Source organism: Citrus sinensis, chromosome 5 (genome assembly GCF_022201045.2).
Source record: "Citrus sinensis cultivar Valencia sweet orange chromosome 5, DVS_A1.0, whole genome shotgun sequence".
NCBI classification, from domain to species: Eukaryota; Viridiplantae; Streptophyta; class Magnoliopsida; order Sapindales; family Rutaceae; genus Citrus; species Citrus sinensis.
In genome coordinates, this window is record NC_068560.1 from 30,379,343 (window position 1) to 30,395,477 (window position 16,135).

At 31.8% G+C, this 16,135-nt stretch overlaps 2 protein-coding genes across 8 annotated transcripts; both read right to left on the reverse strand.

The window, feature by feature from the left end:
• Positions 1-1,333: 1,333 nt before the first annotated feature.
• On the reverse strand, positions 1,334-6,451 carry LOC102607039 (70 kDa peptidyl-prolyl isomerase). Of its 7 annotated transcripts, none has more exons than XM_052441709.1 (13): positions 5,979-6,448; positions 5,677-5,763; positions 5,316-5,579; positions 5,106-5,186; positions 4,923-5,003; positions 4,349-4,540; positions 3,688-3,777; positions 3,303-3,478; positions 2,558-2,680; positions 2,317-2,463; positions 2,104-2,231; positions 1,917-2,037; positions 1,334-1,687 (listed from the first exon to the last, which is right to left on the reverse strand). In XM_052441709.1, exons 1-13 carry the CDS (start codon positions 6,184-6,186, stop codon positions 1,565-1,567), a joined length of 1,821 nt encoding a protein of 606 aa, XP_052297669.1. In that variant the 5' UTR covers positions 6,187-6,448; the 3' UTR covers positions 1,334-1,564. The 7 variants fall into 7 exon arrangements, 4 of the variants coding, with proteins under 4 accessions (XP_052297669.1, XP_052297670.1, XP_052297672.1 ...); XR_008054848.1 differs by having other exon boundaries at positions 1,669-1,687; positions 1,917-2,018; positions 5,979-6,450; XR_008054850.1 differs by lacking the exon at positions 1,334-1,687 and having other exon boundaries at positions 1,917-2,018; positions 2,340-2,463; positions 5,979-6,451.
• Positions 6,452-12,313: 5,862 nt separating this feature from the next.
• LOC102607333 (uncharacterized) lies at positions 12,314-13,188 on the reverse strand. The gene has a single exon (XM_006472261.4). The coding sequence runs from the start codon at positions 12,949-12,951 to the stop codon at positions 12,454-12,456; it is 498 nt and encodes a 165-aa protein (XP_006472324.2). The 5' UTR covers positions 12,952-13,188; the 3' UTR covers positions 12,314-12,453.
• Positions 13,189-16,135: the final 2,947 nt, after the last annotated feature.

A 16,135-nucleotide genomic window follows, 5' to 3' on the forward strand; every position in this document is an offset into this window, starting at 1 on the left:
TTATTTTGAATTGAGAATTAATTATTATAAATTATAATTTTACCTTTCTATAAAGAGTATGTAACTTTTAGTTAGAAAATGGATAACAAAATATGTTTATACAAAACCTATTTATTTTATTATTAATTTTTATTATGCAAACTAATAATATTTATTAATATTTTTCGTGATGTAAATTAAAAATATTTATAAATTTTACTTTAATTATTTAAAACTAAAAATTATTGATAATATTCACCTGTAAACTTTTTTATTAGCTTTGAGCATTTTTAGAGATCAAAGGAGTGAAAGTAGGATTCCCACCTCTCCATAAAAGTGGAAATCACAATCCTCACTTCAAAAGTAAATCCAACAAAATAAAATTTTTATACTTATCCTTAAATAAATATGTAAATACTGGAGTAAAAAGACTTTACACTCTCCATTCTTACTCTTGTATGTAAACACATAAGTTACTTAAAGGGTGAGGCTATTTGAACCCATATTTATACTCTTTACACCTATTTTATAATAAAATTTTATATCACAAAGATATCCTCATATATAATTACGAAACCATCCTCTTTTAATTTCATATCTCTCTTGCATCCGCCTTTGTGTATATTTTCTCATTAAATTGATTTTGGTTAAGGTTGAAAAATGTTATTCCATGAAATTATATAATTTATTAATAGCTAATTCAATTATAGATGCCATCGAAATTAAAAATAATCTCTTGGTTACCATAAGAAAATTGATTTTTTCCATAAAGCAATTATGAACTACCGTTCCTTTTCGGTCCAAAATATTTGCAGGTGAACCAATATTTTTCAAGGCACCAGTTTCATATTTTTAAAACGTTTGCAATTGATCAATTCATTAACTTTCCTGTTGGGGTGAAAAAAAAAATGTATCAAAATAGTTACCATTATAACTTCTATCCATTCTTGTATTAGGGAAGATATTTGCTATATTCATTATTTTTTGGGTTAGATTGGGGAGATAATTTTTTGATATATGTATCAACGCTCCCTCTCCCTGTGCAGTCTCCCACATTTTGTTTCATGTGCAGTCTCCCACCAATTGCTGGTTGCTGCAATTTCAGATTTCGTTTATACTCGTGTGGAAGCATTTTTTGGAAGCAAATGTATAAGAGAAGAAGATGAATGAAGAAGGATTAGTTTTGGAACATGAGAGGGTTTGTTGAGTAAAAATAGATGTTTTCAATTGTAGTGATGTGTGTATAAAGAAGAATAGTTTAAAGAGTAAAAAATTGGGTTCAAATAGCCTCACCCTTACTTAAATTATAATTGTTCGATCTCTATATCAATCAAGACCTAAATTAATGACTTAATTACGTCAAAACCAAAAATTTACTGACGCATGTCTTACCGTGAATTTTATACATGGAATCCATGATTATGATCAATAATGCATATAGAACTTTGTAAAATAATTCTGTATATGATACATTTAGGGAGGCAGTATCGGCCCCCGAGGCCGGAACTTTTCTCGGTGGATTGATTCGTTGCTCCTCTTGGTTTTATCAGGGATCATCAACTATACATATTTTCTAAACATATATTTAGCATGAATCAACAACCACTCCGTCTTTAGGAGGAGCTGAGCTATCAACTTCCTTTTCTGTTTCCATCGCCACGGCCACTTCCCGCCTCTTCTCCTCCTCTGATTTCTCTACCTTCAGCTTCTGCAATAACACTCAAGAATTTGGAGATGAAAGTTCAGATAGATAATCTTGATTGTGGGGATCAATTAGTTGTTGATAGCCACCACATTTTCACAAAATTCCTTTAGATATCACCGTGGGAATATAATAAAGATCAAGATCCAGAAAACCAGGAGGAAAGAAGAAGACAAAATCAAGATGCTCTTCAGAATCATGCATTGCAAGATGACGTAAATGTAAAATAACCCACCTTGGTAGCCACAGATGAGTCCTTAGTCACATGCGCAAACATGTTCGCATAGAACTTTGCATCTCTCTTGTTGCTCTCAGCTTGAAGTTGTTTCAATGATTTCTGCAGCAACGTCACCTCCCTGGATAGAGAAGCATGTCATCTCAAGTGGCAAAAGAAGTTTGGTCTGAATAAAAATCGCCATTACCTGTTCTGGGGGTCAGCCTCAATAGCTTTCTTGATGTCCAATTCAGCCAAGATCAGATCTGCAATCTCCATATAGGCTTGTGCTCTCCTGTAAAGAGCTTTTACATTGTGACAATCACAATCTAATACCTGTAAGAGAAAAAGAAAAATTAGAAAAAAAGATGCATTGTGACTCATATTACACCCCTCTGGCTGCTTCTCTTTCAACAATCACCTTCGAACACAACTCAATTGCACCTTGGTAGTCCTTCAGTTTGAGACAACAAGCTGCACTGTTCAACCAGCATGAAACTCTTAATGACTTAACTAACTTCTGCTCATCATCAACAAAGGACCCATCTTCACTCACACAGTCTGCAGCCTGATAATACAGGAGAAGTAAATGTATATAGTCAAAAATCTATAAACTTGAAACCTAGGAATTTGAGTTTGTCTAAACCAGCGCATTGAGCCACCTTATTATATTTTTTGCCAGCTCGTTCATACTTCCCATTTTTGAATAGCAAATTGCCTTCTTCTTTCTTTCTCCCAGCAGCCTCAATTTTCTCCTGATTATTCATTTCCCATGGCACTTTCTCCTTTTAACAAAAGAAGCAGTGGGCAAACAATTCCCCAATTAGAAAATCCAGGAATATTGGAGCCCAAATACTTCTAGTGAAAAAAAAAAAAAAAATTAAGCAAAAGCAATTTTGTAATGATGGTAGGGTAAAATCTAAATCAATCTCAATAATTGTGTATATTGGGGTAAATAACTAAGTTTATACCAATACCATTTCTTCTTCGGGTAATAAGTATCAAAAATCACACATTCTTCTTAAAACTGCTTCAAGAATATTCTAACTATTACTAACAAAAATTTGAGAAAACCAGATCAATGCATAAGAAACATATCCTAAACTTTCTTGTTTTAATCAGAGATGCGATTTGTAATCTTCGCATTTGAGGAGAAAAACTAGCAGTATTTAGTTTGCTCATGACTGATTCACCGGTCCCTAAATTATATATAGAGATTTGAAAGACAAATTGAACAAAAATGCAAATATCAATGATTATTCCTTTGCCTATGGAAAAGAAAATGTAAGGAAAGGAAGAGAAATAAAAGGTATTCAAAGAGTTATCATACTCTATATATTCATAAGCACAGAGCTACAATGTCTCATCTTCAATATTACCAAATAATTACCAGTCACAAGTCATTACCTTGATAAAATCCATCATTTCAACTTCATAATATAACTTCGCACATGAAGGGACTGTTGCAAGATCCCGCTTTGCTTCAACATTTCCAAAGCCATATTCATGATTTATTGTTACTATTGCCCATTCCTCCTTCTTCATCGTTGCCGCCACTCGGTCTAAACCAGCAATTCCTTGTTCTGCATACAGCAACTTGCAGCCATAGTTAAAAGTCTGGAACTTTATCATTTGAAAAATCCGTACCATTGTCGAATAGCTCCAACAAAGAGTGACAGACCTTTAAGTAGATTCAAATAGATTTTTTTAATAAATTCTAGAGGAATATGATGTACACATGACAGAAAAGCTAGTGAACTAAAATGACAATACAGAAGCAGCAATGAATTACCTTCATCTGTGATAAATTCCAAAGGCTGCTCCCCATCATATCCCTTTTTCTCAAATACAGTGCCATCTTCTAGCCTAGCAATGTAGCTGACTGCAAAGAATCGAAGAATATAAGACAGTATGATCTAATTTGATTAAAGGAATCACGACATGTCAAGGTTCATACAGCATATTGCAACGTAATTTCATAAAATACACTTCTTCTGTATTGATAATTTTGCTTTACAAGAGACATGGTGCAGAGATAGTATAGTTGTGTACTTTACTGCTTCTGAAAGTAGACATACACATAGTATTTCAACACCTGAAAGCTTGAAAGAAAGAAAGTCTCCCCATGATGATATATGAATCATATGAGAATATCTAATCTCCATCAGAGTTTTTAATTATCATTTCATATGCATTCAGTCAAAATTGGCTTGATTTTATATCCAGCCTAGATCCCAAACTTTTAAACTTCAATTCACCATTATATTGAATTCTCAAACCTAGTACATACATTAGGTCACTTATTGGTTACAGTAGCACCATGATGATTCAATAAAACCAATTAAGTCCAAAGATTCCATGAGTAAGAACTCTTGGATCATCATTTATTCAAGTTTGTGCTTTGAGTAAAATAAAAGCAGAAATGGGGCATTACAAAGAAGAAAATCACTTACTTGTTACAGTAGCACCTTCATCCGCAGAAGTGCCTTCCCCCTCTTTTAAGATCTTCTTGACTACTTTGGAGTCTCCAGTAACATCAACAACATGCTTGAAAGATAGCAACTCTAGATTGAAATCCAATGCGGAATTTCGGGGGATTGTACCGAATCCATCACAAGCATCCCTTCTCTGCTCTCCAAAAGCATCTGCAAACTTTTGTGTTAGATAGTAAAGAACAATAACCAAATCACAGTGAGATTACAGCATCATTTTCAGCAAAAGAATCATGCTATCACCACCTTGAGTCAAAAATCAAAATCAGTAGTATATAAGCTCCAGATTTATAAGATACTGCTTAAGAACCATTGAACTTAGCCATTCTACAAATGCCTGTGTGTATGTAGCTAGCACTTCTTCACTAGTAAACAGCGAGGTGCGAGATCAAGGAACTGTGATTTAGTAAAATGTATAGTTATCTTCAAACAGCAAGTGTATCCTTCATCTGGAAATTAACCAATACCGGAAGAACTTGAGACAATAAAATAGAAAAATGGCAATCCTGTCATAGTAAGATGTGAGAAGACTTACATTGTGGCTGAATGACTAATTTGACCTTCTCTCCCTTTTTCATGGTTAAAATTGCTTTAGACAACACAGGGCAAAAATGCCCTGAAGAGATCAAAACAGTCAATAATAAAAATCCAGCTTAGTAAGAAATAATTATGTACATTCATAAGTACTATAGAGCCCTATCTCTCAACTCTAAATTACCATCTTTCAAATAAAATTCAACTCCTTCTTCCGGAGTTTTTGCCACCATGGTACCATCACCAAGCATCACTTGATACTTCACTGCAGTAACAGATAACACCTTGTTAGCAATGACCATACCAGCATAGTCATATCCATTAACAATCTACTTGCAATAATGAACATAAAAATGGAAACAAAAATTTCAGTAATAAGCCGCATTAAAAGTACCAAGAACTTCATCCAAGTCACCGGGGGACGCATCCCTCTCCCCCTTCTCCAAAATCTTCTTAACAATCCCACCATCTTTACTCAAGTCCACCACTGTGATCCATGAGACTAGTTCAACTTCAAACTGAACAACTGAATTTGGTGGCAGACTATCACGACCTTCAACTCCAAATCTTAGCTCAGAAGGCAACGTGAATGTGAACACTGCACATTCCCTCTTTTTCATAGTAATTATCCCATTATCCAAACCTGTTGCCACTTGACCTGGCAATAACCATGTTAACAGGTAACCAAAGTTTTACTCTAAACCAAAAATGAGGGGGAAAAAAAAGGTCAAATAAAAAATAAAGAACTCACTCACCGGTACCAAGCTTAAAGGTCAAAGGATCATATCTATCTCTTGTAGAATCAAACTTGGTTCCGTCAAGCAAAGTACCCACATAGTGAACTGCACTCAATTAAAGATAACAAAAATAAATAAATAAATAAACTGTTGTAATATAGTGACTTCAAATTTAACCTGCATACAAACTTCATTGATGATAACTTATCAAACTTAAAAATTCCAATACTATTAAGAAAGTCTTAACTTGGGTCCCAATTTCAAGTGAAAAACAATAATAATAGTAATAATGAAATATAAAAGACAAAGTGAGAACTAACTTGTGACTTCGTCACCGAATTCAGGGGTGTCCCAGTCGACGCCGTTTTTGAGAAGCTTCTTTTTGATACCAGAATTACCAAGCCCTCTTTCCTCACCCACCTTAAGAGGTGCTGCTGATTCGATCACCTCCCCCGGTTCCTCCTCTTCGCCATCGATATCTGATAAGTTTGCACCTTTCTCTAACGTCATCACGGATTCGCAGGCCATAGTAAATTTGAATCTCTAATTTTATTTCGAATTGTTAAATTTAAAAATGTACAGTGTTTGGTCACATGAAGATGCTCGGAGAGTGAGACTGTGATAGGGTTATGTAACTATGCTAACGAATGTGTAACTCAGTGGCAGTTTTTTGGTATTTTATTTCCCCTTCTGGATTGTTCATATCAAAAGTTTTACGAGACTTTTCTAAATCTACGATAACAACAGCTCAAAATGAGGAACCGCCTCAAGTAAGCTTGCGATTGTGACGGACACAATCAAAGTGATAGGTTGGGTGAATAATATTTTTTTTTTATAAAATTTAAATGAATTAATTATATTATTTCATTAGGTGATTGATTAATGATATATTGTTTAAATAGATTTTTAAGATAAAAACTTGGTATGCGTAGAATTATTAGTATATATAGACATAACTCACAACTTTTAATTATAAAATGAATAAGGAAATGGAATAATATAAAATGTGTACTTACAAAGAAAAAATTATTTCAACAAAAATCATTGATTTTTATCCAATCCAATATTAATTGATCCACAGTTCCACAAAATTATAGATCAATAATGGCTGCTTAAACTTACATAATATTTGCGATTTACTTTTCACAAGCTCGCATAGGAAATGAAGCTTTTATCTTCTAAAGTTTCACTGTGTTTAATTTTACAGTGATAGAGATTAATAGTAAATATTTTTTTCTTCAAAAAAAAAATAATAAGAGACTATTGATTTTTTAAGCATTTTGCAAATTTTTCTACTTTTCTATGCAACAAGCTTTTGTTATACTGTGAAACCGTAGAGAAGATGACAAAGAGAGATTAAAGAAAATGAATTAAGGAATGAGTAAATTGGAGAGAAAATCCATGGCTAAAAATCTACATTATTAATTATTTATAAATACGGTCAATATAATTAATTACATCTTATCCTAACCATTGATTAATCGTTTATCCAAGGGTAAAAAAAATTGTGTAAAAATAAGTGTAATTTTAAAGAGCCATTGATCCTTCCCCTAAGAAAATATATTTATACAATAACTTATTTATTTTATTTTTAATTTAAGTATATAAAACAATTATTCTTATTAATATTTTCAACGATATAAATTAAAATCTTTGATTAATTTTATTTTAATTTTTTAAACTATAATTTTTTTACCTATTTTATTTATGGTAAAATTATAATTTTTAAAAATTTTTAAGGATATTTTCGAAACTAAAACGAGTGGGAGTGCATCTCTCAAGTCCCACCTTCCCCTTCATGGGAAAGTGGCAGAGCTAGGCACTTATATTAGGGGAACCTTAGTTTAAAAATTTTTAATTTAATTAAGGGTATTTTTTTTAATGTTCGCAATGGGATTCAACATTTAAAATAAATAATTTATTACTATTTTTTTTTTCGAAGAGAAAACAATGCAATTTGAATTTTTGAGAACCAAATATTTAAAGAAATAAAATTATATGGCTATTGAGATTTGAACCCAAGTCTCTAAAGCCACTAAAAAAAAACTCTTGTCACAAGTTGCAAATATTTTATTATAAAAAAAAGAGCTCAAACTCTCTTTATTTTACTTTTTTAAAAGAGACTCAAAATACATTTAAAAGAAAAAATAATGGCCTAGAAGGGGCTGGCCCTCCTCCTAGGCCTTAACTAACTCCGTTCAGTAAAAATCTCCCTCTCAACTTAAAAAATAAATAAGGCTCACATAGTCACATAGTGAAACTCCCATTCTGCCTACTACGAAGCGAAATAAATAATTGATTTTGAAAACTTCGCACTTTAAAATCTGAATCTAAAATGTAAACACAACAATAATTCCTTAGTGTGCTTTTTTAACTTCTTCAACTGAATTAAACGTTCCATTAAGGCAAGTAACGGCAGCCTCAAATCTTAATATGTAAGATCGTAGATGTAGGGTATGTGGAAGTTAACATTGCCGAAGTTTGAGACAAAGATGGCAAAGGAGGCATGTCTGTGTCCTTTAATTATGAAAACCTTATTCTAATAAGGGATTAATTAATCAATCACTTATTAGTTTAGTGGTTGACATTTTATCAGCTCATCTCTAAGCGACATAGTGAAAATTTGTTGTCAAATACTTTGCAAAATGTTTCCGTACTATATTAGACCTTTACCTTTTGAATACACATGGTAGATGCTCAAGCCAATTCAACTTTAAGGTTTTGGAAGTGCCTTGCCTTCGTATTTGATTATTGGCGGTGGTCACAAGTCAAGTTTTCTAATGGTTAATGGCTCCTATATAATTAGTCAAAGATAAACTACGGCCCACGCCCATTGAATTGTCTTAGAGCCTTGAAGGGTTCCATTTTAGCCATTGATAATTTGATATAATGCAAAACACGTGTCTGCTCTTGCTTTCCGAATTACTCGCTTTAGTATTGTGTTAATGACAAAAGTCCTCCTTTTCTATTTATTGTCATTGGAAAGTTTGGAGATAATTTAATGAGCGGAGAAATTTGGACCAGGTTGAAATTTTCCATTTAAATTGACTTTTTCTAACAAACTGTGTATTTAATTTCTAAACCTCACCTACGACTACATTTTTTATTATTACTCCTGACAAGATTATTTGAGGTCATTTCCGAAGAAAGTGGAAGAAAAGGCTGAAATAATGTTTTACATTTTTTCGAATTTATTACCGTACATATGCAGTATCACCTCTACAAAATATTATTGTTAGGACTAAGAAAAAATATTATTTTTAACAAAGTTATTTATTTATGAATAAATGAACAATCGATTAATTTTTTTAATAATTAATATTTATTAATTTAGAAAGAGTCTCTTCTTTTTTTTCTTTTTTTTTTTTGTTATAAGAAGCATTTTGTTGGTACATGTACCTATTTACCTATAAAATAGCACAAATGGTGATTCCTCAAGTCAACAATATCTCCTCCAACCACTACTATCCATAATAGTATAACAAACTTGTAATTATACAATATCTATCTTTCTTTATTTTCCGTATATGTACTTATATATTATTATTGTATAAGCCTTTGATATTAAGGACATAGGTGAGCTCAGTCTATAAACAAATAACTTTATATGCATATATTGCAAAATGTGAATTTAGATAATTGAAGTTATGAAGGGAAAAAAAAAAACTCCTTAATATTATGAATTTTATATTTTATTTATTATTAATTTCGTGTTTGATTAATTATTAATGTATGTTTACATTGGGCCTAAAGGATTCAATAAAAAAAAATTATTTTCTTGAACATTACCGAAATATTAATTTACTACCCTATCCCAAGTTGGGACTAGAAAATTTTATTATTTAAGTAAAATTATTAATTTATTGAAAATTTATTTATCGAGATTTTACTGTATTACTATTTGAGATTTAGTCAGGGAATGAATTCTAAGTTATTTTAAATATAAATCAAAAAGTCAGAATTCTTCTCAATTTTTTAACAGTAACAATCCATTTTTTTTAGTTGTTTTTTAAGCCTATAAGACCATCCCAACACTTAATTCAGAATTATGTTTTAACGAGTAATCGAAATGGTCTTGAGTAACCCACCTTGAATTATTCAATGCTCGTAAAGATTTCGTATCTTTGAACTAGATTTATGAAAAGTTACTACACTTGCATGTTTAGATGCTGTTTCAGAATTCTGTTTTGACAGGATTTGAGTCGTTTATACTTTATATGCCACATGCTCGGTCGTAATTTCAGGATTATATCAAGTTTCGAATGACAGAATTAAGTGATTTTAAGTCGACTGCAGGCCCAATGGTTGGAAAATTGATATATATTTTGGATTTTCAGAGCCACTTTGGGTACATCTTGCTGAGCCTTCATTAATTTTGTTGCTGATGACCAATTCCAGCAAGTTTTTAGCATGCATATTCTTAAAACCCATTTAATTTGTTCATGACTATGTTAAAAATATGGGACGTTATCGGCTAGCGGTACGATTAGATAATTGTACAATTATTTTTCGCTTAGGAAGTATTGTCAACGAAAAAGGAATTGGTCGTACATTTGACTTGATGCCCATTTTAAAACTGAAAAGCAGGATTGTTCGCGATCCGTTATGGAACAGTGATTGTGCGTTGGCTTTGTCTAGCCTGTGCTGCTTGGTGTATTGACCCTATCTGTTAATGGAAAGTTAGATTGTTTTTTTTTTTAATATTGGTTACGCACTAAATTACTGTATTGCATAAATATTTATAATTGTTATAATAGTAGACATTACACTGATATTTACAATCAAATATACATTATTGAGATTTATATTATTGTATTAAATTTTATGAAGTACATGCCCAGACGAAATAACTCTCACAAAGGAGAGATGTTCCTACTCCCCTTGCATTTTGCAAGGGAGAAGAGTTTATAAACGTTGAAGTGATTTGACATTGAATGATGATCGCAGGTTGTTAATTGATATAATTGTTGTTGAGCTTCATACATGTACTTTTTATTGTTTATGTGTTTGGAAGTTTTTTTTTCTTTTTTAATATCTTGAACTGAATATCTGCTATTGTATTAATGTTATTAAAACCTTAATAGCTCGTATCTGGCCGTTGGGCATTAGTTCACTCCTATTTTTTAGGTCTTGAGGATGTTAACAGCATGGAGTGAAAGTGAGTTGGTTTTTTTTTTTTTTAATTCGGTAGCTGAGATAATATATGGGACTGAATTATAATCGCATCACCGATCAATTTGTGTAAAACACAAATGAACCCCATCGTCCCATGCTAATATGCGGTCTTTAAACCTCGACAAGCTAAAATGAAGGTGATTTACTTTAGATGGTGTTATTCTTTTCCCAGATATGTGGAGAGTGGCAATTTGATGACTTATTGGATATCCTTGGTGCCAAATGTGAGTTGACCATATTTGATTTGTTAGTTAGTCATATCTAAAATCCTAAATACTAATTTTACTTTGGCAGCAGTTATGTTGGAGCAGCCTCCAGAACCGTTGGATGCACGTTATTTCAATTGTTTCAAATTCAACTATAGACATCCAACGGTTCTAGAGACTGCTCTATCTTAGTGCTGGTCTAAGGTAGCTGAACCCTTTTACTTTTTATTAGTCATGTCTCCCAACTAACATAACAACTTTGAACCCAAAACTGCATGATTATTTTCTCAAATTGATAACGAAAAAGTAAATTTAATGTTATATAATGTAAGAAGAAATTAATCTAAAAAAAACAATGAAGAAATTAATCCCAAAAAAAGTAATAAAGAAATTAAAATTTGGAGACTAAGGTCCTACTTTCATTTGTTAATGGACAATTTTACCATTTATCAAGACTAAAGTTTTGAGTTCGAGACTCATGTAGTAAGCATGTATTTTACTTCTACTATAAAAAAAAAATAAATAAAAAAAACCTCAAATTTTGTAGGGGTTTTAGATTTTTTTAAAGGGTTAAATTATTTAAATATCATTTATTTATTTTACAAATTTTTCATAATTTTCATAACAAAATTAAAAAAATTACCTATTAAAATAATTATATAACTTTTAATAAAAACTCTAATCCATAAGTGGGAATCAAACAACTAAATATTTTACTACAAATACTAGTTAAAGAAACACTATTTCAAAGATTACCTACTCGGCATAAAATTTGGTTGAATAGTTCATGCTGTTTCCTTCTTTACGTTTTAAAACGTAATTAAATGATTTTTATAATTTTTTTGTATTAATTATGTTAGAATATTACTCTAAGTACCTTCTCTATCTTCAACTTTTAATTTAAAATATATACATAACCAACTAGATATTGTCAACAAGAAAGAAATGTATGCGTTTGTAATGACCCGCCACCACCCAACTAAACAAATGTTTCTTTTGTATGCCCTTCTCTCTCTTTGACCTTGAAGAAAATAATGCTTAATTAATAGCTTATATTTAATTGACACGTTCAATCTTTCCCAATAGAAATGATCATTCTGTTTTTGTTTAATTTTAAATCATCTTCCAGCTAACTAACTCTTCTGCTACTGCTTCACGTTTTCGTCTCCACCTAATCTGAAGAGCCAATGATTTTACATCAGCTAGCATCAAGGTCCCTGAAGAAACCGAAATTGTTCACGGGCCACAATGAAAATTGATCCAGCTAGGAGAAATTTAGATGGAAATTAACAGTTTCACTGATTCGCAACTAATCATCAATGCTACCCTTGATTGAAAAATCAATTGGGTTTTCTACAATCATTTGAAATGAAAACAAGAAGATTTAAAAAGAATCACATATCTCCGAATATGATCAGAAGGCAACAGCCACGCTTCTGCTTCTTGGATACACAGAATCTGATGACTTAGTCTTAGTATGAACACTGCCGTCTTCCCCAAGGTCACCGGGCTTTTCCTCTTCGATCCTTCCCATGAATCCCGCCATCCCAACACTGCAACTCTTGGGGAACCTCGCCTTCCCGTTGGATCCCAGTTGCTGCTGCGGCAGTTGTTGTGACGATGATCTCATCTGCATGTGTTGTTTCAACAACATGTCGATTTCGTTCAAGTGGCCCATGCTCCTCACCGAAGCAGCTCTAACGAGCTCACCATAGTCGTCGCTCTCGCTAGACAATGCTGATCTAGCACTGAAGCTCTTCGGCAGCGTGCCCCCCATGGGCTGCCCGTAAGTCCTCCCTTCCGCACAATTAATCATGCTCCGCACGTAAAAATCCCTCGCTTTCCCCAACGCCCTTATGGGTAACATCACGAACCGCACGAACCTGTTGTGGCTGTGCTTGCTTTTCATCATAGTAGTACCAACGTTATCGTAATTTGAAGATGGCTTTTCAATCTGCAAGATGGCAACTGACTGAATTCAATTTCTTGGCGACTTGTGTTATCCACTGGGCGGGTTTGAACCGAGAGGTTTGGTTTTATAGAGATGGTGGTTGCGTATGAATTGTGAGGATCGATACTTGATTAAAGAAAGAAAGTGGGTTTGAACTTTCCAATGGCACGCTGAGTTGGACGAAGCTGTAACGTGATGAAACACGTCGGTTCGAATGTCGTACGAATCGCATCATTAAAAGTATAAGGAAGTATTAAGTTAGGCTGACATTTCGGACTGGATAAGAGTTGAGTTGACAGAACTGAGTCTGAAATATGAAACCGTCTTAAAATAATTGACTAAATTCCTTGTGACGATTTTTTTGACTTTATTATTATCGTACGTACGCCGAGTCATCAGATGGCTTCTGCCTTCTTGTCTATTTTTCAATCAATGTATATCTCCACGATGGAATCTTGAGAGCCACTCATTATACAGCCCATGGTAATAAGTAAATACGAGCGAAGCAGCAGCGGTTTTTTATGCTGCGGAAACTGGAACCCGCGGTTTAACCCAATGGATCAGGGGATTAGTCATCACGTGAGCTAATTAGCCATATAACCGTGTCTGTGATTGGCCCGAATTGTGAATCTCAAAATTAATTCAAATAATTTTTTATTATTATTCATAGAAAGTCATCAATTCAGCCTGAGAATAGATCAACCAGATGGTAAACGATAGTTAATCAAGTAGTGAAGAAAGTTGAACGGATAATAATCAACTTGATTAAACAGATAATCATATAATATATTTCTCCACTGACCATTAGGATCCAACTAAAATGTTATCTGCTTAAAAGAAATTTAGCTCCTTTCAGCTTTAATTACGTTTATTGAGTGTGTTTAAAAAAAAAAGAAATATTATTATTTTACCCCTAAAATTTTTTGATAATTGTTTTTCTCACTTAATAATTCAGTTTTTATCATTTTATAATTAAACCGTTTACTCCAGTAATAAATTTTATGATGCCACAAGAGTATTTTAAATTTTCACAAGGTATCTAAAATAATCAAGTGATAAAAGCGTTATTTATTTGTATTTAATTAATTTGGAGAGTCAAATTATATGCACACTGTTTAAGGGTAAAAATAAATTTTTGCTATAATTTTTGTTAGAAAATCTGTTAGCTTTAACACTTTGGCAGTAAAATAATAAAAATTAAAATATTAAGTGAGAAAATTAATTACAAAAAAAATTAGTAATAAAACTGATATATTGTAAAATAATTAGTAATAAAATAATAATATCCTTAAAAAAATATTACATTACTGATTATTGTTTGTCTTCTACTGAGTGAGAGAAATTAAATGAGGGAGATTGCCGCTTATTGACGAAATGACATGAATCCGCCGGCTTCGACGCCCCATGATCATCATGTCCCACGTGGCATCGATCACCTATATTCAATGAATGCACTATTGAGTAAAACAATCAACCCCCACGACTCATGGGCCTCTCTAATCTCCATTTTTTAAATGAAATTATATATATATATATATATTAAAAGACAAGAAATGTGCTGCGGCGAATTGAAACATTGACATTGAAAAGAAAGAAAAATTATACGTTTTTGAAAAGTTTAAAATTTAATTAATGAAAATTTGAATAACAAAATGAGGGTTTCTGCACTCATTTATATTAAATCTAAACATTATAAATTTATTAAAATAGACAATTTCGAAATATCATTATACAATTAAATTCTCCTAACTGAAATAAAAATAAAATAAACAACATTTACATGTAATATGTAGAAAAAAAAAGAGAAAAAATCTGAAAATAATAAAAAAATTCCTAAAATTACAAAAACGATTATAGGAAAAGAAAATTTTCGATCGAACCACAAGATTCATACTACATAGCGTATTGGATTAAATTCATCTTGTCAAGAATTTCAAAATAATATATTTATACACTCACTACAACTCAGGTTATCACCTAAAGAAACATCATACTCATCCTACACATTTATCGTTTAATATTCTGGAGAAGAGTCGTACCAGTGGGATTATTATATATGACGATTCTCCTAATTTACACGTGAGAAAATCAGTTTTGTAGGACTATCCCACTTAGCCATCTAGAATAATCCTTCTAGAACCATTTTTTTTTTTTTTTTGTAATCTTCCATGTCTCCATCACGTCTGGGACCGTATGGCGGTATTCTTGAGTGGGGTAATTTTTAAAAACCTCCCCTGAGGTTTGAGCTTGTTGCAAGTAGATGGCGAGAATTGATTTATTTGTAAAAAACTCCCTACCGTCAGTTAAGTTTAACATTGACCGTTAGTTGACCATGCAAAGACAATATTACCCTTAACAATAATTTGTAAACGAAAATAACTAAAAAAAAACCAAAATTATTGGTGCAAAAAGCACAAACCCTATTTTTTGACAATTTTATCCTTGTCAATTCTAAAAATTTACAATATCATAGGTAAAGATTATGACTATTTCATTTTTAAATTTTTAATTTTATCTTTCTTGTAGGAATTTTAAGGAAATATCAATAATTTAAAGAGGATTTTTTAATTTTTTAATTTTAACTTTTTTATAGGAACTTTAAGAAAATATCAATAATTTAAAAAGGGTAAAATAACTAATAATTTTGGTTTTTTTTTAGTTATTTTCGTTTATAAACTATTGTTAAGGGTAATATTGTCTTTGCACGGTCAACTAACGGTCAATGTTAAACTTAACTGACGGTAGGGAGTTTTTTACAAATAAATCAATTCTCGCCATCTACTTGCAACAAGCCCAAACCTCAAGGGAGGTTTTTAAAAATTACCCTCTTGAGTGATATTGCGATAAGGGTAATTTTGGAAATTAATGGCTACACACAGATATTCACTTAGTTAACGTATATATGTTTTATTTGTGATTTGTGAATAAAATATTTTTCATATTTATACACAAAAAAAAAATTATGAGCGAAATATTTTTTTACTTTTTATGATAAATTAAAAGTTACATTTTCATTCAATAGAGTTTAAATTCAATTATAATATTAATAGTTCAAATAAAATTCGATGTAATTTGCTTCACTACAGTTCAAATAATATTGTTGTGTTATAATTGAATTGGTAATTGTGAAATTAAATATTTAAAT